This window comes from Lissotriton vulgaris, chromosome 3_1, assembly GCF_964263255.1.
Source record: "Lissotriton vulgaris chromosome 3_1, aLisVul1.2, whole genome shotgun sequence".
NCBI lineage: Eukaryota > Metazoa > Chordata > Amphibia > Caudata > Salamandridae > Lissotriton > Lissotriton vulgaris.
This window is the reverse complement of record NC_141689.1, coordinates 1,421,917,694-1,421,939,659: the sequence shown is the minus strand read 5'-3', so window position 1 is coordinate 1,421,939,659 and position 21,966 is coordinate 1,421,917,694. Positions and strand designations below refer to the sequence as shown.

Below are 21,966 nucleotides of genomic sequence, written 5' to 3'. Positions count from 1 at the left end.
AAATACTGCTAAAGATGAATGAAAAATAAAGAATTGCACATCTGTCAGTGCTCAGAATAGTCAAGGCATGACTTCCACCTGCTCCCAGCTAATGATGACAAAAGAGGTATCACTACAATCCTAAGTACTATCCAACCAAACCTCCAGCTACCCAGTTGTGCCTCCCACCAGGTTCCCCAACTATGCCTGATAACTACCAGCTACTGCTTACCTCCACTCACTCATGACTAACTCAATTAAACAACTATCACTACAACAGACACCAGCTGACCTAACAGCCAAATTAATATATACATTTATATCATGGCAATGTAATCATAGGCTGATTTGTTCTTTTATAGCGGACATTTAACTGATGACCTTGGTGACCTGCAAGGTCTCAGTGGAGGCATGCCGATCTTGTGAGGACTGGGATGCTATTGTCTGCCAGGGAAGTTGGGCACACCCCAGTTTCCACCGTTGTTGCTGTGGATCAGGCAGAGTGTTGTTGGAGTGCTTCATGTCCTGCCTCTATAGGAACTATAATTTAGCTCATCTGAAGTAGTGATGGTGCCATGCTGAATGTGGAGGTGGCCTCTGCTGGACATGGTGCAAGTTGCTGCAACTTCTCCTCCATCATCTGTGGTCAAGACTTCACCAGACCCAACCATGTGCACCTCATGTTCATATTATTGTGTTTCCTGCTCTTCCTAACTGCTTTCGTTTCCTTCTGTCGGAGTGTTCTGCATCATGGTTCAGGTGCCGCAGCCATGCTGCTAGGTCCAGTGGTGGTTGTCAGTGGGCAGGTGGCCGCAGTGACACTAGTATCAGCACTTGGTGGAAGAGACACTTGTAACAGTTATCTTGGTGAGCAAAGGTCACACTGTGATGGATCCAGGTGCAGCATGTCATGTTGTGGGATGTTGTTGCTTCTGTGGAAGAGATTTTGTTTTTTGCTGTTGGGGCCACAAAGGTTGTGTGTGTGATGCTGCTGGCCCTGAAAGTGATAGAAGTGGTAAAGGCAGTATGAGAGTTGTTGAGGTCACAGGGGATAGATGTGCCCTGTTCCTCCCCCATTCCTTTGATAGTGATGCATAGCCAGTAGAGGGCTGCTCACTGGTGCCAGCTGCAGAAAGAATATGGGTATATAAGTCCATATATCTAAGTTAAGGCCTGTTAGCATAGACAGCAAGTGAAAAGTAACTATCTTTTTTCTCAACATATTGCTTCCTGTCACTACTGGGTGATATTGAGCCAACATTTGTTAATTGAAATCTTGGCTGTGTGTGTCTGTTGGACACGTTCCTTTCCTATGTGTTTGTAGCTAAATGACTAACGTGATGCCCTGCATGAGTGGCACATATGAATTTGGCAACGATGCACATGTGGAAGCAACACTGATGGGGTGTATCCGCAAATATATTGGCCATGCTTGCTCTCTCCTTTGGTTAACTTGTGCATGTGGTACAATGGTGATTAGCAATGGGTAATCCACATTTAACATCTGTCACTATCATCTTCCATGCAATGAGCCTCCGCACCGCTGTCAAAGCCCTTAGGGCGTGTAGGGCTGATGATGGAATGTACAACTTCTATGCCCCAAGTACCAGGGAATCTTGACTGTGTTCAGATAGGTAATCACAAACATGCACGTCAGATATTAGAAACGTTTTTTGCATTCCTTGACAGAATCTGCAGTTCATGCTTACTAAATGTTACCTTCCTTATATGGTCAATGGCTAGAATTAAGGTTTTGATGATTGAAACACCAGATGACAGTGATGGGTGGAGGCCACTATTGGCTTGAAAAATTCTAACTGGCTTCTGTGAATCCTGCGAGACAGGAATTCTCGGCAAAGGTGTTGTCTTCTGCTGTATGAGCTAGTGGAAGTCTTCAAATCAAAGAGACAACCTTTCCAGACCACTGGCAATGCTGATGATAGTAGGGTATGACCTATTTTAATAAATCATTCCCTGCTTCCATGCTGTTTTTCACCTGTGCATGGGTTTACTAATAAAAAAATCTAAGTGTGAGAACTCTGGATGTGGTATCACATCAAATACTGAAAAAAACGTGGAATTGCAGGACCCTACGCTCTGATTTACAAATTATAAACAGTACTTCCGGGTGCAGAAAAATCCTCCCCACATACTGTTTCACTCCTAATCTGGGCTGTAGTGATAGACTACCTGCAAGCTTGATGATGGCAAATAATCTGTTGAAGAGTACTAGAGTCACTATAAAGTTAACTTTATCCCCCAAGACATCTACCCACTGCAAACATTTGAAGTGCAGCAATTTGGCTCAGTCTCATGCAGTTCGTAAGCATTAGTTTTGATGGATCTTTCTGAACTATGTTGCTTTTGTCAGATCAGCTCTGCATAGTCTGTGTACTGGTGCCTTGGTTTGGCATACTCTGTTTCTAGTGTTCGTCTGAACCCACATTACTAACCAGTTAAAAATCTTGGGCGACGGACAAGCGAATGAAGAAAAAAATGACTTGCCGATTTTGCAACTTGGCGATTGCACTACCTTTTTCATGTCACTTACCCTGCCTTGCCTTCTGTAACTGACATGAGTTAACTTTACATGTCCGTCTTAACATGTAGTAATTGTTTGGGGATAGTTAGGTAGGGACTGGGTTTCAGGACATGGAAGAATCCTTACGCTCCATTAAAACATTTAAGTAACTACTTCCTTATAGGTATTACTTGTTTTCTGGTCAGCAATAACTGCAGGGAATTTCAATCCAGAAGTGAAAGGACAGAGGACACCGACTGAAATTATTGCAATCACTGTTATGGTACCATAAAAACCTGAACCCTTTAAAATTCCCAGGTTCCCTGTTCTCATTGTTTTCCCTTTTAGTCTCATCCTTTGCTTTATTTATAATTTTTGGGGACTCACATGGTTTACACCCATGCAACAACCCAACCACTCCCATTATTGCTCATTAAGAATTTGTTGACGGTTTAATGAGATGGAATACCAGAGCCTTTGATGCTTTGTGGCATTTTGTTTTCCTTTCAGCCCAGTTATTCCCAAAGTGTCTTCCCAGTGATATGGTATTGCCATGTAGGCAAGAGTGGGGCTCTTATTGTCTGAGTGGCATTTTCTGCTTCTAGTGATATCACTGTAAAACAGAGCAGACACAAGCATTACTGTTGTGGTCGAGGAGTCAAGCCAAATGTGCCATTTTGAGATGGGATTTAAACCGGTCTCTTCAACATGGAATCTGCATTGACATCTCATCTCAAGGCCGCCCCCAAAAGCTACTCGGATGTAAATGTACATGTTTATATGAATAAAGATTCCGCTGCTTTCATTGTTGTGATGCTTTGCTGCAATGCTTTTATTTTTCAAAGGGCTGCGTATTGTTAATATAAAGTTTTTTGTATGATACACTTTTAAGTGATCTGTCTGTCCACAGGTGGCTTTGATGACAATTCTCCTCTGAGCTCCGTGGAGCGCTTTGACCCACGTTGTAACAAGTGGGAGTATGTAGCTGGCCTTACTACTCCTCGGGGAGGAGTTGGCATATCCACTCTTATGGGGAAGATCTTTGCTGTCGGTGGCCATAATGGGAATGCGTATCTGAATACAGTTGAAGCGTATGATCCAGTCATGAACAGGTAAATGCATGATTGAATGTTTCAAATGCGAATATGAAAATACACTGTATGTCTTCTATGATTAATTCGTGCTGCACACTGGTCCGAGGCGTTTAAAAGTAAACACCTTCTTTATGACAGTCCTGCATTTTCAGTCTGCTGGTTATTAGACACTGAATTGACCAAGCATATTGTTGCAGTTGAAGCTCAATGTTTAATATGCAGAAAGTCTTATTTCAGGACATTCTGTATTAGAAAACTGAACTTGTTTATAGTAAAGCTGCTCTTTCAGCCCTCTGCATAGAGATGTATGTTCTGGCCTGTATTTTGCCAATCCAGTAGCACTCGCAACATATTACATAGGCTATTAGGACGTTAGCTTTCTGGATAGTATTATTGAAACCACTTTTAATAGGTCATATTTTTGACTAAAACTCAGAACATAGTATGTTTTCTTTTGCTCAATATTTGGGAGCTAGAGAACTAGCCTGGAAGGAATGACTAGAGGGATCGACGGAAGACTACTTGTTAATAGAATGATGTTTTGCTGGAAATTAATGATCTACACTTCCCCACATCCTTATTCCTCCGTCCTTCATCTCAATGCTGTTTACACAATCAAGAGGCTTCTTTCTAGGCCGATAGAAAACTAAAAACAAAGGTGATTCAGTCTCTTGGTTAGAGAGATTTGTAGAGCAGCTATGCGTCCTACCCCACTTGCCATCCGTAAACAGCCACCTCCTGAATGCATGACTGACTGAGTTTATGCAGGCTGTTCTTTGTAAGAAGTTGAACTCTTGAACCTAAATTTCGTCTCATACCAAGGGATTTTTCTTCATAACAAAAGCACTGGGAACAACAAGGTTTTGCACCATGAATCTTTTTCAGATTCATATACTGTGCATTATACCACAATCTAGTGGTTAGGTCCAAAATGTTCAGTGTAGTCCTTTGTTTCCCCTCTCTCTCTTTTTTCCCCTCTCTCTCTTTTCTTCTTTGGCTTTGCTGACCATGACATCTTCATATTTAAATTACCACTGTTTGGACAGGAAACAAGCTGAGGTTTTGTTAGAAACACAAAAAAAGACAAATGATAATGAGTACCTGAAATAACAAACAAAAATCGAATCCTAAAGCAGGATTTCTCGCAGAGGAACCTAACCAAGTGGCCAGAGAATGTGCACAGAGGATCTGGGGCTGTTGAGGGAGATGGAGGGCACTCCCTTCAGATTCTGCCCAAAGTGCCATCACAGGTTTGTGCAGATGGACGCACACAAGGTCTGTAACCTCTACCTCGCAAAAGAACATGGTGCTAAACACTACGAAAGGTGCACAGAGTTCCAGCCCAAAACTCTGAAAGTGAGGGGAAAAAAATGAAGATGGCCACAGTAGGCAATGATGGACTCACAGGAGAAGCAGTCATCATTCTGTTTATCCAGCAAAGAGAAAGAAAACACTGAAGCAACTGAGTTGGCTTGAGGAAAATTATTCTACTCGCCCTTTAGGTGAGTCGACATCTAGGTTCGCCCAATCCTCTTCTTGGGCCTCTGGATCCTGGAAGCAGGTCTCTTCACAGTGATCCCCCTTTTCACTGAAGTGATCCTATTACTGGTCCTCTTGGTATTTTGGTGTAGTCAGGGATTCCATCCCAGTGTGCCCTCTTCCTCAATACAGCTCCACCTTCACTTATTCCCCATATTATAAATGCAGTTGCAGCCGGAATGACTCGCGGGGGGAGTGGGGTGAGCAGAAACATAAAATGATAGTTATTACCATTTTGTTTCTGCATCTCGCACTGCGAGAAAGCAGTGGGGCGATGCTCCTCTGCCCTAGTGCAGGAGCTACCCCTGTATAAATGCAGCCTATCCAAATGGCTGAAAGACCAATGATCACAGGAAGCCCTTCGGTGATAGGATATAGTGGTTGTCACAGAGATGGCACAGAAAGAGGTACAATCGTGAAACACAGATAACATTATGGTGGGCAGACCTTTCAAACGATCAGCTCCCTTGGTGACCTTCACCACAGACAGTACAGCTATGATGTTCTATATCAATAAACCGGAAGGAACAAGGTCACACACACTGATGCAAACCAGCCCAAAATAAATGGAGATGTTCCATACAGGGGAAAATATCCTTAATAGCCCTACTCTTACTAGGAGCTCAAAGTATAAAAGTAGGCTGGATAAGCTGGCAAGCATGGAACTTACATGAGTGTGCACAAAAGCAAGACCTAGTGGAAATGTTCTTCAGAGACTGGCACGGTAGACCTCTGTGCAAAACAGGAAAGTGCCCAACAAAATGAATGTGTGAATGAATGAATGAAACACAATTTATACCGCGCAAACTTTGCCCAACGGGCGTCAAGGCGCCTAACCAAACATTGTCCAGAGTCAGAGAGCATGCTACTGATAGGCCTCGATGAAGAGCCGTGTTTTTAATGCCTTCTTTAAAAAGGGCCATAGAAGGTTGTGCTTTTAGCTCGGCGGGAAGGACATTCCACAATCTGGGGGCCATAGAAGAGAAGGCCCTTCCACCCCATCTAACTCTATTTGTTTGAGGGACAGATAGGAGATTTTTATTGGCAGAGTGAAGGCTTCTGCTAGGGGTGTATGGGACAAGAAGGGAGCCAATGGCTTCTGACACTCCACCTGATAGAGCACTAAAAACCAGGCAAAGAATTTTAAAAGTGATCCTAAGATGGATCGGAAGCCAATGCAGACTCTTCCTGGCTAGAGTAGCAGAGGAGCTGTTAGGGACGCCCAGGACAAATTTGGCAGCCGCGTTCTGAATGGTCTGAAGGCGTGAAATAAGGCTCTTATTAGTTTCTGCATACAGTGCGTTACAATAATCCAGCCGTGATGCAACAAGAGCCACCACGGTCTGCTTACGGGCTTGGGGGGAGAGATAATAGGCTATTTTCCTAAGAGTCTTAATGACTCCCCAGCAAGTGGACACAGTTCGATTGACTTGCTGCGTCATAGCCAGTAACGTGTCAATGATCACACCCAGATTCCGGGCTGATTTTACAGGCACAGGACATACTCATAAAGAGGGGGGCCACCAGTCACTGGACCATATGTTTTGGTCTTTGCCAAAGATTAGGACCTCGGTTTTCTCTCCGTTCAGCTTCAGAGAATTTAGAATCATCCATTCAGAGACTGCCTGCATGCAGTTTCTGAAGCTGAGCGCGGAGGTACTCACCGAGTGGGAGAGGGACACCATGATCTGCATGTCATCGGCGTATGACACCACCTCCATCCCGTGCGATCTTACTAACCTGGCAAGTGGGGCCACATAGATGTTAAAAAGGGTCGGACTCAAGGCCGACCCCTGTGGGACCCCACATTGCACAGGCTTAGCAGGGGAGAGGAACTCTCCTAACTTGACCCTCTGCTTTCTTTCACTGAGGAAAGAGGACAGGAGGCTCAGTGCTGGGCCCTCCACCCCTATCTCCTTTAGCCGAGTTGTTAAAGTCAAAGGAGATAGGGTATCAAAAGCTGCAGTCAGGTCGAGCAAGACCAGCAAAACAGTCTTGCCTCGGTCAACCCTAGATCTGATTTTGTCAACCACTACCGTAAGAGCCGACTCGGTGCTGTGGAACTTTCTGAAACCGTGCTGAGATTGGTCCAGAAACCTCAAGAAAAGAAGTAAAATGCTGATTGAGATGGCATTCAAGCATTTTAGCTGGGGCAGGCAGCAGTGAAATAGGTCGAAAGTTTTTGAGGACTTCAGGATCCAGAGTCGGTTTTGTAAGCAGCGGCTTGACTATAGCCTTCTTCCAGACAGCAGGGAAAGTGCCCTGAATCATGGCACAATTCATTATCTCTAACATATGGGGCAGCAAAGTTTCCCTACATTCTTTTAGGATCTTCATAGGGCAGGGATCCAGTGGCGAGCCTGATTTAATTCTATTTAGGAGAGAATCTAATTGCTCAAGTGTAAGGGGTGGGAAATCGGACAGGGTCTTCGTGGGAGCCTTTCCCCAACATTCTAAGGAAGGAAGGATCGGGAGAGGAAGAGGGCTCATTGTGTCTGTCTGTAACGTAACTGGTGCTCATGTAAAGTGCTCCTATATATATTCAGGTCGAGTTTGTGTTATATAAAAATTCCACACCCACATGTCAAAACTTTTCATCGAGGTTCCCACTCTACTTGTTACAAAGGAATTCTCTATTGATACGATGGTTATGGACATTTACATACACTTTCGCCCAATGCCACAATTACTAAGATTAATAGTGCGTCAGTGGGTGAGACAGACAGGGTTATTCTAACTGGTAGAGTTTTCAAAATACGTCAATATTATGTGTCTCACTCACCTCTCAGATGAAAACCTTTCCTGGTCTTCGCTAAAAGTACATTCTGTTAATTATAGTGGCATCCACAAATACCACTTATCAAGAGATTCTTCGCCATGAAGGTAGTACCAATATGGTCAGAACTCATACCAATGTGTAATCGGAACTGTTGGCACAGCTGATGAAGCCTCATGTTTAGACTATATTTAAACTGGAACTCAAAAACGTAACCTTAAAAACTGCCTTTGGGATCTCCATGTCATTATATGGAGTTAGCAAACTGCAGGTGCCCACAAGGCAGTAACCATGCTTACAAATTCACAAGGACAAAGCTGTGCTGAGTACAAGTCCACAGTTTCTCTTAACCCTTTCGATGCTGATGACGAGCTCAGCTCGTCATCACCCACGGGTGTCGTGTGCTGATGACGAGCTGAGCTCGTCATGGTGCCACTAAAATGGCATTTTCCAGCACAGGGGGGGGAAAACGCCCAGCAGCCATGTGGTTAAAGGTATTTTCACCCTTTCACTTTAATCCGGCTATATAGTTACCAGCCTTTGTCCAACAGCCAAAGTCACAGGCAGAAATTACATTCAACACATTAGGCATCAGAGGAGCAGATATATATTATACAGGAATCAAAACCAATCAGAAAGGAGAGTCCGTTTTTCATTTCCTTTTCATCAGCAAATAAGGGCTTGCCTTAGCTAACCTTAGCCATAAAAGAATCATTAAAGGAATTAAAAGATAAGACATTCCATCAGACTAATTAATACAAACCAAACAGAAAATACACTTTGAAATTTACAGAGCCAATTCAATGAGTACTCTGTTGTAAACCATTTACTAAAGAAATGCATCTAACTAATGTTTACATTTCCTAATTGTAAGTGCACTCTGTAACCAATTGATTACAGATTATTATAAAGCCTCGGGGCTAGTTTTTGCAGTATAAGAGGTGCCAGTGTGCATTGTCTCAAACTTAAGACACAAAATTGGTAACAAACACCTTGTTCTAGGCATCGTATACAATTTGCAGACAACAATGGGCAGTGTGCTTTGAGGAGACTGTATATCACAGGAGCAGCATGAAACTCTGTAGAACCAAAACCACAACGAGGCAATGTATCGTATATCGTCACTATAGAGTGAACCATATTCAATCTAAAGCGAATCAGATCAAATCTATGTAGGGAGTTGCTGATGAAAGGAATATGGGAGCAAAATTTAACATGGGCTGTTAGAGATTGTCTTATTCAGTTTTTGCCAACAAAGGCGGTTTTCGTCCTTATCTTCGGGGCGCTTGCCCCTAACCGAATAAACCATGATGGGACTAATTTTTATCCCGGCTGGTCCAATTAGATGCGCCGCAGCACCAGGTGCCCCCACCTGGATGTTGCGGGAAATGTGTTGCACTAAAGCCCTGTGCACCCCTACAATGGAAGTAAAGAGTAATTGTAACACAGCTTTAGCGACTTCTTGATAACATGGATGCGGTGTGAACCTATCAAAGACTGAACAAGTGACCCTAGGAATAGACAAGGGACCTAACCAAACCTGTGTTACGGGGTGGGGAAGGGCGTCATTAAACCAAACTTGATGCTGCCAATCAGAAATCAGAATCTCCTGTGTCCTATATGGTGCATAGGCTGCAGGCACCGCTGTGTGAGTATACTTATGGAATGTACCAATATTCGCATCAGGAAACATAACCTAAGAGTAGGAAAGCTCAAATGGGTACGCTGCATGAGCACTAATCACAAAGAGCACTGCCATACCTTCAGCGGTAACCCTGCACTGCATCAAATGATTCCGGAGTGGTACCCACCTATGCAGAGGTCTTTCACTGAAAGCTGATGTGTAATGTGTGCTGTTGACTGCAAAAGTGCAAGCACGGCATGAAGTACACCTGTAAAAACCCGGTTTATTTAACCAGGTAGTTTTTGGTGGGAGCTCAGGTTGTGTTCTGTCTAAAAGATCTTTCATAGATGGAGCCATCCTAAAGTTGATGGCCGGCAACTTAGGCAGAAATGGGCCTAGAATCACATCAGTTAAAACAATCGGCCACTCTGATTTAATGATCTTGCTTAACTTGGATATCTGGGAACAGTAGGTGGTGATAAAACAAATAGAACTAGCAGTGGCAGAATCAGGCATAGTTTTAATATTTGGGGTGAGGAGTTCCTCTCTAGGGCGAGCTAGAGCCTTTGTAAGTGCCCGATCTAAAGTGACTTGATTATAACCTCGCCTGAGGAATCTTTCCCTGGATTCCATCAAACACTGATTAGTAGTGTCTGGACTGCTGCAAATACGTTTGATGCGGATAAATTCACCTAGCGGTATGCTGTTGATAGTATGTGGAGGATGGGCACTGCGGGCATGCAAGATGGAATTACCCGCAGTGCTTTTCCTGTGAAGTTTTGTCTGGATTGTGTTATGGTCAATATATACCTGGACATCTAGAAATTCCGCAGAAGTGGATATAATATTAGCAGTGAATTTTAGGTTCCTATTGTTCCCATTGATGTCATTGACAAAGAGTGCTGCCTGTTCATGTGAACCCTTCCAGACGATAAAAATATTGTCGATAAACCTCCAATAGTGGACGAGGTGAGGGAGCCAATGCCCATGGGTGACCCCCTAGAACATGCCTCTCCCACCAGCCAACATGAAGACATGAGTAGCTGGGGGAGAAGCATGAACCCATGGCCACTCCACGTTCTTGATGGTAAAAGTCCCTGTCGAACTGGAAGTAATTGTTGTATAGACAAATCCGTATCATGTCCAACAACATGGAATTGTGATCTCTCAGGGCAGCCTCTCGTGTGTCTAGAAAAAATTGGACAGCTTCCAGACCTTGTAGATGGTTAATGCTGGTGTAAAGTGCCTCAATATCCATCACCAGGAAACAAAAATCAGGACACCAAGTGATTTGACTAATCTTAACCAAAAAATCAGTGGTATCTTTAAGGGAGGAAGGAAGTGAAATCATATGGGGTTGTAAGAAAAAGTCCACATACTTGGAGATGTTTTCGTTCATACTACCTTGAGCAGAAAAGATAGGACGGCCTGGAACAGGGACGGTGCATTTATGGATCTTAGGTAAAAGATAGAAAAGAGGGGTGATGGGGTGTGCTCACAGGAGACGTTAGCTCGGTTTCAGCTGCGCGAGCTCCAAGCAGAGGCCGATATCCTGTTTAGGAAAAGGGCGATAGAGGACGCACCTCTGTCTCAAACGGGAAGAGGTCTGTACTCCCGGTTCTTTCTGGTTCGCAAGAAGGACAAGAACGAGTTCAGGCCCATTCTGGAGAATCCAAGTAGATTCGCAGAAGAGGAATTTCGCATGCTGTTGTTGCATCAGGTTTATACTCAGCTGCAACAGGGAGATTGGCTCGGTGCCATAGATCTACAGGATGCATACTCCCATGTGCTCATTGCACACAAACACAGGAAGTTCCTGCGATTCCAAGTCGGCGCCCATCATTATCAGTACACAGTACTGCCAGTCGGGCTGAAGTCTGCGCCCAGACCATTCTCGAAGTGCATGGCAGTGGTAGCTGCACGCCTGAGGAAAAACGAGGTGGTTTCTCTACCCGTACCTGGACGATTGGTTGATCAAGGCCTCCTCCTTCTTGGAAGCTCAGGCACACTTCCAGAGGACGTGCGTTCTCTTGAACGAGCTGGGGTTGCACATCAACATGTCCAAGTCTGTCCCGATTCCAGTCCAGTGCATACAGTACTTGGGAGCCTCCGTCAATACGCTGTCAGCAAGCGTGTCTCCTTCGGAGGAGAGACGATTATCTCTCCTTAGGAAGGCTCAGGCTCTTGTGACCGCCCCATCTACAACGGTGAAGACGGTGTCTTCTCTACTGGGGTCGATGGCCTCTTGTATATTCCTCACGCCACACACACGGCTGCTCATGAGACTTTTGCAGGAGTGCTTGGAGGATCAGTGGGATTAGAGGAAAGGATCTTTGGGCAACAAGATACGACTGTCTCTGAGTGCTCTTCAGTCTCTGAAGTGGTAGTGTTCAGCGGAGAATCTCCTAAGAGGGGTTCCCTTTTACAAGGACCTTTCCACACAGACTGTCGTGACGGATGCGTCTCCCCACGGCTGGGGGGGAGGGGGGGGGGGGGCGCTTTCCGGAGACTTGCAGATACAAGGAACGTGGTCCCCGATGGAGTCCACGTATCACATCATTTCCCGGGAACTCAGAGCTGTTCACTTGGCACTGAAGGCGTTTCTTCCGTCCTTCCAGACCAACTCTCTGCTTGTACAGACGGACAATACGACCACAATGTATTACCTCAACAAGCAGGGGGGTTCGAGATCGCGCACTCTGTCTCAGGAGGCGCGGGCGATCTGGCGCTGGTTTTTATTCAGAGGACTGACGCTAACGGCTACCCATCTGCCAGGTGTGCAGAATGTTCAGGCAGACGTGCTGAGCAGACTGATTCAGGAAAACCACGAATGGGTCATAAACGACGAAGTACTAGGAGAAGTCTTCGGCAAATGCCGAGACTTCGCCTCCAGGTACTGCCTGCGGGGAAGCTGGGGAATGCGTTCTGGATTAACTGGTCGAACAGCTTTCTGTACACTTTTCCACCCTTTCCTTGATTCCGGCGGTGTTCATCAAGCTGTCCCAGTCCAGGGCGCGGATGATCCTGATTGCCCCGGAATGGCCCAGACAGTGGTGGTTCACGGACCTGCTTCATCGGTCTCTCCGTCCTCACATACGGCGGCCTTGCAGGCCGGACCTTCTCACAAAGTTCAGGGGGCAGATGTTGCACCCCAACCTCTCGTCTTTGAGTTTGGCTGCATGGCTCCTGAGATAGTGTAATATGGCCATTTGAATCTACCAGAAAATTGTATGGCCATACTGAACGAGGCTAAGCATCCTTCCACTAGGACTTCTTATGCTTACAAGTGGAAGAGGTTTTGCATCTGGTGCAAGTCCAAGGACCATGACCTGACGACGTGTAAGGAAGATGTCATCCTTCCGTATCTTCTACACCTGGCGCAGTCGGTCCTTAATGTCCAATCCATTACGGTTCATCTTGCTGCGCTGACTGCCTACAGGAAATGCCCTTCAGACTTCCTTCTTCCAGATCCCTGTGATCAGACTTTTTGGAAGGCTGGAAGAAAGCATTCCCTCCTGTCTGGCTTCCTTCGCCTTCATGGGAATTGAATGTGGTGCTGTCCAGATTGATGAAGGAGCCTTTTGAACCTATTCATAAGGCTTCGTTGCAGCACCTGTCCTGGAAGGCGGCGTTCCTCGTGGCCATCACATCGGCCCGCAGGGGGAGTGATATTCAGGCGTTGTGTTGCCAAGAACCTTATACTGTATTTCATGCTGCTAAGGTTGTTACGCATACTCACCCTAAATTTCTTCCAGAGGTTATTTCTGATTTTCATGTCAACCAGACAATAACTTTGCCTACGTTTGTTCAGAATCCTGCATCTCCAGCGGAAAGGTCCCTACATTCCCTGGATGTTAGGAGGGTGTTGGAATTTTATCTGGATAAAACCAGAGATATTCGTGGTTCGGATCAATTGTTTGTCAATTATGGATCAGTCAGGACCGGTCTTGCTGCCTCGAAACAGTCCATCTCTAGGTGGATTGTGTCCTGTAAGCAATTGTGTTACCAAAAGGCTAATACGACCTTAGGAGGTAACCCTAAGGCTCATTCCACCAGGGGCAAAGCTGCCACAACTGCTTTGCTACTTAATGTTCCGATTGCAAATATCTGCAAGGCCGCCACTTGGAAGTCGGTCCATACCTTTGCTAAGCATTACTGTCTGGACACTGATGCCAGGGCAGATGCTCAGGTTGGGCAGGCTTTGCTGCGAAATCGGTTCGCACAGTAGTGGTGTTATTTCTCGGTTCTCCACCGCCGCTTTGGTGTGGGGATGGGCTTGCCATTCTATTCACTAGATTATGACTATACACAGAGATCCCCTACTACAGAAGGAGTAGTTTCTGTCCTGTAACTCCAGTTCTGTAGTAGGGGTATCTCTGTTATAGTCATAAGCGCCCGCCCTCCTCCCCGGTGGAGAGAGATGTTCATGTAAGAAATGCAACAGGTCTGGCGTGTTACGCCTTCAAAAAGAACTGAAGGTGAAAGGGACCTGCACTGCATTCTGGGATACTGTGAGGCTTCTGGAAAGTTCTCTTAAAGGCACAGTATCCTGATTTGAGCCACATAATGGCAGCCTATGGGGCTTGTCTGTCCACTCCTTCCTCTCTATCATTCCAGAGGGTTTTGCTGTTAAAGGCAAGGTTTTCTCTGTGGAAAACCCTGGACAGGCTGTGCTGTTGTGGTTTTTGGTGGAATTTCTAGTTGAAGTATTGGACAGTGTAGCCTGTGGATATAGGCTGCAATATCTGTCTTTAAATTCTCTCTTAAGTGTCTATGCAGGTCTGCATGTTTTGACAGCTTAAGAGATTATTTTTGATTGCTCCGGGGTCCGCGCACATGGGCGGGACTATTCACTAGATTATGACTATAACAGAGATACCCCTACTACAGAACTGGAGTTACAGGACAGAAACTACTCCTTCTCCCCTTTCGGTACTTTGATGTCCTTTATAAGCACACGCATACTCACACATGCAGGCTCTCTGCTCTCTTTCTCTCTCCCCCTCTCTCACACACATGCACCCACACATGCACGCTCTCTCTCACACACACAGACACACACACGCACATTCTCACACTCACACACACACACACAAACACATTCACTCTCTCTCTTACTCTCACACACCCACGCACACACATGCGCGCTCTTGCTCTCACACACATGCACGCACACATCGACGCTCTCTCTTCCTCTCTCACACATACACACGCCCACGCTCTGTCTCCTCTCTCCCCCCCCTTCTCTCGCGCACACACACAGGCACTCATGAATTCTCTCTCTTTCTTTGGTGTGTAGTGCCAAAGCACCATTGATTCCTGCTACGCACGGTAAGTCCTTCATTTGTGCTTTTATTATGATACAAGGACCCCTTGCTCCCTGTCAGGCCTCCAGCACTGGTGGCGTGGTGGGGATAGTGCGTGGTGTGCAGTGCAGAAGCACCCTTGACTCCTGTTGTTTACAGTAAGACCTTTACTAGTGCTTTTAGCTAGACTGTGGTATGATACAAGGACCCCTTTGCTCCCTTTCAGGCCTCCAGCACTGGTAGCGTGGTGTTGGCAGTGTGCAGTGCCAAAGTACTTTTGACTTCTATTATGCACGGTAAGGCATTTATTGGTGCTCACTGCTTTCAATAGGGCCATGGCTTGGCAGCAGGCAGGCCTTTGCTCCCTGTCAAGTCTCCAGCAGTGGTGGTGCATCATCCATTCCAGCTCCTCAGGGCTGGTTCCTGTTAATGATTCTCCTGCAGCTGCGGAGTCAGCAGTGGTTGTGAAAGGCTAGGGTGGTGTGTGTGCGTTCCCTCACACCTTTTCCTGCTCTACTCCACGCTTGTCCCTCGATGTGTATATTACAGAGGTACGAAAAACACAACATTTGAAATACCTAAAACACAAAAAGATTGCATGAGAACTGGTGCCGCGGAGCGCCTTCCCTCTCATTGACTGGATATACCCGCTCTCACTACAACTCTCTCTCTCTTTCACGCACACTAGCTCTCTCTCTCTCTCACACACACACGCTCTCTCTCTCTCTCACACACACGCATGCACGCACACATGCATGTGTGTGTGGCTCTGGGTGTGTGTGTGTGTGTGGCTCTGGGTGTGTGTGTGTGTGTGGTAGTAATTGCTGTCTGCTGAGCTCGTCCGTAGGCTACAATAGGTCTCACATTTGCGAGAGAATGGCAATGTAAATGACAATGCCATTTATTTATCTGTTTTCAAAACCAACACATAAATACAAAATGTGTCATTTACAATGCCAATAGCTCTAAAAATTTTCCAAAGGCGAAACCATTGCATTGTAAATGCTTGTTAAGATGGTGACCATACCCCCAATTCCACTACCAACTACAAAATTACCCCTTCTTTTGTAAAACTACATTCCATTTTCTGCAGCTTCCTGTGGAATTATGGACTTCCACACATAGCCCTTGCAAATTGTTTTAGATCTACTTACGATGAGGGCATTGTGGCAGCAGACATCAAATCTTACAACACGGCCTTACACCTCATGATTATTAACATACGGTGGTACGGTATACAGGTAGACTCTGCGTAGAGGACGGAGAAATGGCCACTTCAGGGGACCCCCATTCACCACCTCTTATTTGGAGCTAGAGCAAGGGTACCTCTCCCTCTCGTAACAAAAATATTGATCTGTTTATGGACATCTACCTTGAGATGCATGGTTTGGGAAGTTAAACTCACAGAGCAGACATCACTGTGGGAGGGCTTAATGTTGCCACAAGTAACTGTGTTGGAGAGATTCCATAAGTGGGAAATGATGGGTATTTCTGTTCTATGGGACCTGATGAGTGGTATGTTCCTTAAATCATACCAAACATTACAGACTTAATACTACTTACAATGCAGGCAATGTTATCGATCTCTCCAAGTTCAACATTGGCTGGACCCTGTATCCGGGACTTAGAGGCCCTCCAGGGTACAATCCCCAGAGGCACAATTGCTCATGGGGGATCTGGAGGACCATAAGGTGACACAAATATGGGGTTTGTTCATACACCACATGCCTTACACGTCCACTGAAGAGAGACATACATGGGAGTGAGACTTGGTAACCCTCACAGATGAAGAATGGGCAGAGACTCTGGCCTCTCGCGACACACAGCAACCGTGACCTGATTCTGCCTCATCCAATTGAAATATCTTCATAGGGCATACCTTACTAGACATACACTTTGGTGGATAGGGGTGATGACCTTTCCCATTTGCCTCCCATGTGAAATTCTCTGGTTGGGGAGGGGGGGAGGAGGAACCTTCTACATACTACATGGTTGTGTGGGAGGGTGTAGCCATTCTGGAGGAAGGTACTCTCCTGTCTGTGCGGTTCTGGGAGGACTACCCCCTCTGACCCAAGGTTAGTTCTACAAAATATCACCAGTGAATTTGGGGAAGATCAGTATAGCCTGTCACCACTATGTCTGGGCTTTTCTGTGGCCAAGCCAGACATTGCCTGCACATGGAAAGCTAGCAACCCTCCTTCCCTAGAGAAGTGGTGCAGGATCCTTGACAGGTGCATAAGTAGAGATCACTCCGTCTATGACGCTAAGGGATGTCCTCAGAAACACACTAAGATCTGGAGGAAATGGGCAGATTATAGAGGGGTCACCATTAATCCCAGCTCATCATTGACCACCACCATAGAATGGGATGTGCAAACATTCAGGGGTTCACTCATAAAATCCTGCTGGACAGCCTGCTGTGAGAGCTCTAGAGGGAGGAAACTCTCAGGTGGGAGCAATGCTAAAATTGTGGGGAATTGTTGGAAGGCGGTGACCCCAGGGGTCAAGAAGACTCTCCCAACCCTCTGGAACCTCCTCTTCCACAATTACTGCCGAGTCTTATCGAGGGGGGAGTCCCCACCGGGGAGGACTGATCGTACACACTGTCGACACACAACACTTATGAACGGACACTACACCGTGATTCTTTATCAAGAAAGACTTTATCAAGATTAAAGTAAAGAGCGATACACAGCGATCAAGGGATCGCGAAAGTCTCGTAGCGAGGGATCGGGGAAGCGGGACAGTCTTAGGAGGCCAGCTGGCACGCTACGCACCCAGCGCACAGTTCTCAATCCTCGAACTGGGGGGTACGGGGGCTGGCGATGGGACTTGCTGTCCTACTCACTTCTGGATCGAGATGATCGTGAGGGTAGCGTCGATGGTCCAGCCGGACCAGAGAGTTCGTCAAGCCGCGACGAGGTCAGCAGGGCTTGGGCAGGGGTACTCCATCGTACTTGTAAGCAGACGGGGCCGCAACGGGGCCGCAACAGCGTCAGCAGGGCTCCGATGTTCAGGTCTTACTCTCCAGAGGGAGCCACGACAGCGTCAGCAGGGCTCCGATGGTTCAGTTCTGGTACTCGAGAGGGAGCCGCGACAGCGTCAGCAGAGCTCCGATGGTTCCGTTCCGTAGGTTCTAGGGTGAGCTGCGACGACGTCAGCAGGGCTCGGGGGGGTCAGAGTCTGTTCTCCTCAAAGTCAGCCGCGATCAGATCAGCAGGGCTTTCTTGTCCAAGATACAACTGCCGATTAGGTGGAAGGCAGGCTGTCTTATAGTCGTCGAGCTCTTTGATGTCCGGATCCTCATAGGCAGGAGGCCGGAGGTCCGAGGGCTAGGCGCCTGATCGTCTGGGCGGTTGGTTCTTTGATGCTTTGGACCATGCGCCCATGGAATCCCAGACGCCCATCAGGGCCTGGAGCCAGCTCACTAGGAGGCCCAAGGTGCCATCGAAACCAGCCCCCAGGGATAGTTCAGAGGTGTGAGGGAAACCAGTTCCTCGGAAGGGGGCCGGAGGTGTGATGGAAGTCTTGGTTTCTGGTACTTGATGAGTCGTTCACCCCCCGGGTGGGTCTGGGCGCGCCGGACGCGCAGGCTTAGCTGCAGCCAGGAGGGGCCAGGGCTGCCGAAAGGAAAGAAGGCGGCCGGCCGGCCGGGGTGGCCAAACATGGAGTCTGATGGTTACGTGCACGGGTGCAGGGACGCGGTCTGGGAATCGTCTCAGGTCCAGTGTAGGAGTGTCATGTACAGTTCTGGGTGGACGGGAATCAGTTCCACCCGTAGATCTGGAGCTGCAGAGATCAGCGAGGACCACGCCACGAGGCCGGGTCCAGCATGCGTCCCCTCCAGCTGAAAGACAAGGAGAACTACCCATCCTCTTGGGGGTTCTCTTCGCTGAGGCGGAAGAAGCGGGACAGGCCGTCGGCGTTGGCGTGGTCGGAACCAGGCCTGTGTTCCACAGTAAAATCCATCCCTTGGAGGGAGATGGACCAGCGTAGCAGTTTAGGGTTCTCTCCTCTCATTTGCATGAGCCACCGGAGAGGACGGTGGTCGGTCTGGACCCGGACGTGGGTCCCGAACAGGTAGGGCCTCAGTTTCTTCAAGGCCCAGACTACTGCGAAGGCCTCTCGCTCGATGGTGCTCCATCTCTGCTCCGGAGGTAGTAGCCTCCGGCTGATAAAGGCTACCGGATGATCAATCCCCTTGTCGTCCACTTGGGAGAGCACGGCTCCGATGCCATGTTCGGAGGCGTCGGTCTGGACCACGAACTCTCTGGAGTAGTCAGGGGCCTGTAGGACTGGAGCGGTGCACATGGCTTTTTTCAATCCTTCGAAGGCCTTCTGACAGGCGGGGGTCCAGATAACCTTCTTGGGGTTGGCCTTGGCTGTTAACTGGGTGAGGGGGCCTACAATACTCCCGTACCCCTTGATGAATCTTCGGTAGTACCCTGTGAGCCCTAGGAAAGCCCGCACCTCGGTCTGGGTCGTGGGGGTCTCCCAGGCATTGATTGCGTCTATCTTGGGTTGGAGGGGGGCCACGAGGCCGCTGCCGACCTGGTGCCCTAGGTATACCACTGAGCTTTGTCCTATTTGGCTTTTACTAGCTTTAATGGTGAGCCCGGCTCGACGCAGGGCGTCCAACACCTCCCAGAGGTGGTGCAGGTGCTCGTGCCAGTGAGCACTGAACACTGCAATGTCGTCTAGGTAGGCTGCACTGAAACTTTCCAACCCAGCCAGGACCTGATTGACCAGTCGCTGGAAGGTGGCGGGGACGTTTTTCATGCCGAAGGGCATGACTCGGAAGTGAAAATGGCCATCCGGAGTGGAGAAAGCAGACCTTTCTTGGGCCCTCTCCGTGAGGCCGATCTGCCAGTAGCCACTGGTGAGATCGAAGGTACTAAGGTACTGAGCCGACCCTAGGCGGTCAATAAGTTTGTCGGCTCGGGGGATGGGGTGTGCATCGGTTCGGGTGACTGCGTTGAGTCCGCGGTAGTCTACGCAGAACCTCAGCTCAGGGACGGTGTCGGGGGCAGCTGCCTTCGGAACCAGGACCACGGGACTAGCCTATGGGCTGTCGGAGGCTTCCACCACTCCTAGGTCCAACATTTTGTCGACCTCAGCCTTGATGCAGGCTCGGACTCGGTCCGGGACTCGGTAGGCTCTGTGCCTTACCGGAGAGCTGTCCCCGGTGTCCACGTCGTGGACGCACCAACTAGATACGCCGGGAGTGAGGGAGAAGAGGTCTGAGAACTGTCCCAGCAAGTGGCGACATTCCTCACGCTGCAAGGGGGTGAGGGAGGAGGAGAGACTCACTCCCTCTACGGAGCCATCTTGATCCTTTGCACACAGGAGATCGGGCAGAGGGTCCGTTTCCTCTTCCTCTCCGTCATCGGTGGCAAGGAGTAACCCCAACTCAGACCGCACAAAATGGGGTTTGAGCCGGTTTACGTGTAACACTTTCAGGGCGTTCCTGGCTGATTTGGTATCAACGAGGTAGGTGACCTGGCTCTTGCGCTCTATCACCTTAAAGGGTCCAGTCCACTTGTCCTGCAAGGCACAAGGTTCCACTGGGGACATGACCCAAACCTGTTGACCTGGTTGAAACTCGACCAGAGTGGCATTCAGGTCGTACCAGCGTTTCATCTCCTCTTGGCTGGCTTCCAGGTTGGCCTCGGCCAGCTCGCGAAACTTCCGCGTCTGGTTCCGGAGGGCCAGGACGTAGGAGAATACGTCGGGGTGTGCTCGGGGGGGCTGCTTCCCAGCCTTCCTTGACCAGGCTGAGGGGACCCCGACGGGGTGCCCATAGAGCAGCTCGAAAGGGCTAAACCCCAAGGATTTCTGGTGTACCTCTCGGTAGGCGAACAGGAGGCAGGGTAGGAGGACGTCCCACTTGCGTCGCAAGGGCTCCTCAAAACCCATGATCATCCCTTTCAGGGTGCGGTTGAACCGCTCAACCAGGCCGTTGCCCTGGGGATGGTAGGGGGTGGTGAACCGGTAGGACACCCCACACTGTTGCCAGAGGGACTTCATGTAATGGGATATGAAGTTCGTCCCTCGATCGCTTACCACTTCTCAGGGGAATCCCACCCGGGAGAAGATCCCCATGAGGGCCCGGTCCACGGCTGGGGCCGTCACGGTCCGGAGGGGGATGGCTTCGGGGTATCGGGTGGCGTGATCGACCAAAACCAGAATGAACCGGTGGCCTAAGGAGGTCCGGGGGTCCAGAGGTCCGACGATGTCGATCCCCATCCTCTCAAAGGGGGTGCTGACAACTGGAAAGGGCTAGAGGGGAGCCTTGCGCTTGCCTCAGCTTTTGCCGCTAGCCTGACACGTGGGGCAGGACTTGCAGTGGTGTTCCACATCAGCCCGCATGTGGGGCCAGTAGAAATGGGTCACTAGTCGTTGGAAGGTCTTATCCTGGCCCAGATGCCCTGCCAGGGGCACATCGTGGGCCAGGTTGAGGAGGAGTCCGCGGAAACGTAGGGGTACCACCAGCACACGGGCTGATCCTAGTTCTGCGGTCTTCTGTTCACTGTACAGTAGGCCGTTTTCCCAGTAAAGGTAATGGGAGCCGGACTGGTCTCCAGCGGCCTGGGCTGCGGCCTGTCGCCCGAGCCCCTCTAGAGCGGGGCAGGAGGTCTGCTCTGGGCAGAACTCCTCTCGGGACGGTCCTCCCTCTTGGCGCCACTGGGCCAACTCGGGGAGATCTGCTAGGGTCGGGACTGGTTCGACAGCTGGTCCGAGGGGACCTTCGTCAGATGCGTTCTCTTCGAGGGAGGGCTGGTCGAGGACCGTAGGGTGCTCGCCACCCTCGATACATCAGGGGCCGAACTGGGGAACTCAGGCTCTTCGTTCTCGGGGTTGGGCATTCTGGCGGTCATGGCTCGGGTGCTCACACAGGCCCATTGGGGCAGTCCTAACATGGCTAAATGGGTCCTTCTCTCTACCTCTTTCCACTGTGAACTCTCTAGGTCATTCCCCAGGAGGCAGTCTACCGGCATGTCTGTGCGAACTGCGACCCGCAGATCGCCGAGACCCCCTCCCACTCAAACGGGACCTGGGCTATCCTGCAGGTGCGGACAGAGTTATTGGCTGCTATCACCCGACAGGAGGTGTGGGGGATGATCATG

General features: G+C 48.7%; 1 protein-coding gene across 2 annotated transcripts in view; it reads left to right on the top strand.

The window, feature by feature from the left end:
• The window catches only part of KLHL8 (kelch like family member 8), a 406,134-nt gene that overhangs the window by 366,413 nt on the left and 17,755 nt on the right, over nucleotides 1-21,966 (top strand). For both annotated transcript variants that reach the window (XM_086961895.1, XM_086961896.1), the window contains exon 9: nucleotides 3,411-3,612. In XM_086961895.1, coding sequence (XP_086818021.1) covers nucleotides 3,411-3,612 — 202 coding nt within the window. The remainder of the gene's footprint in view (nucleotides 1-3,410; nucleotides 3,613-21,966) is intronic.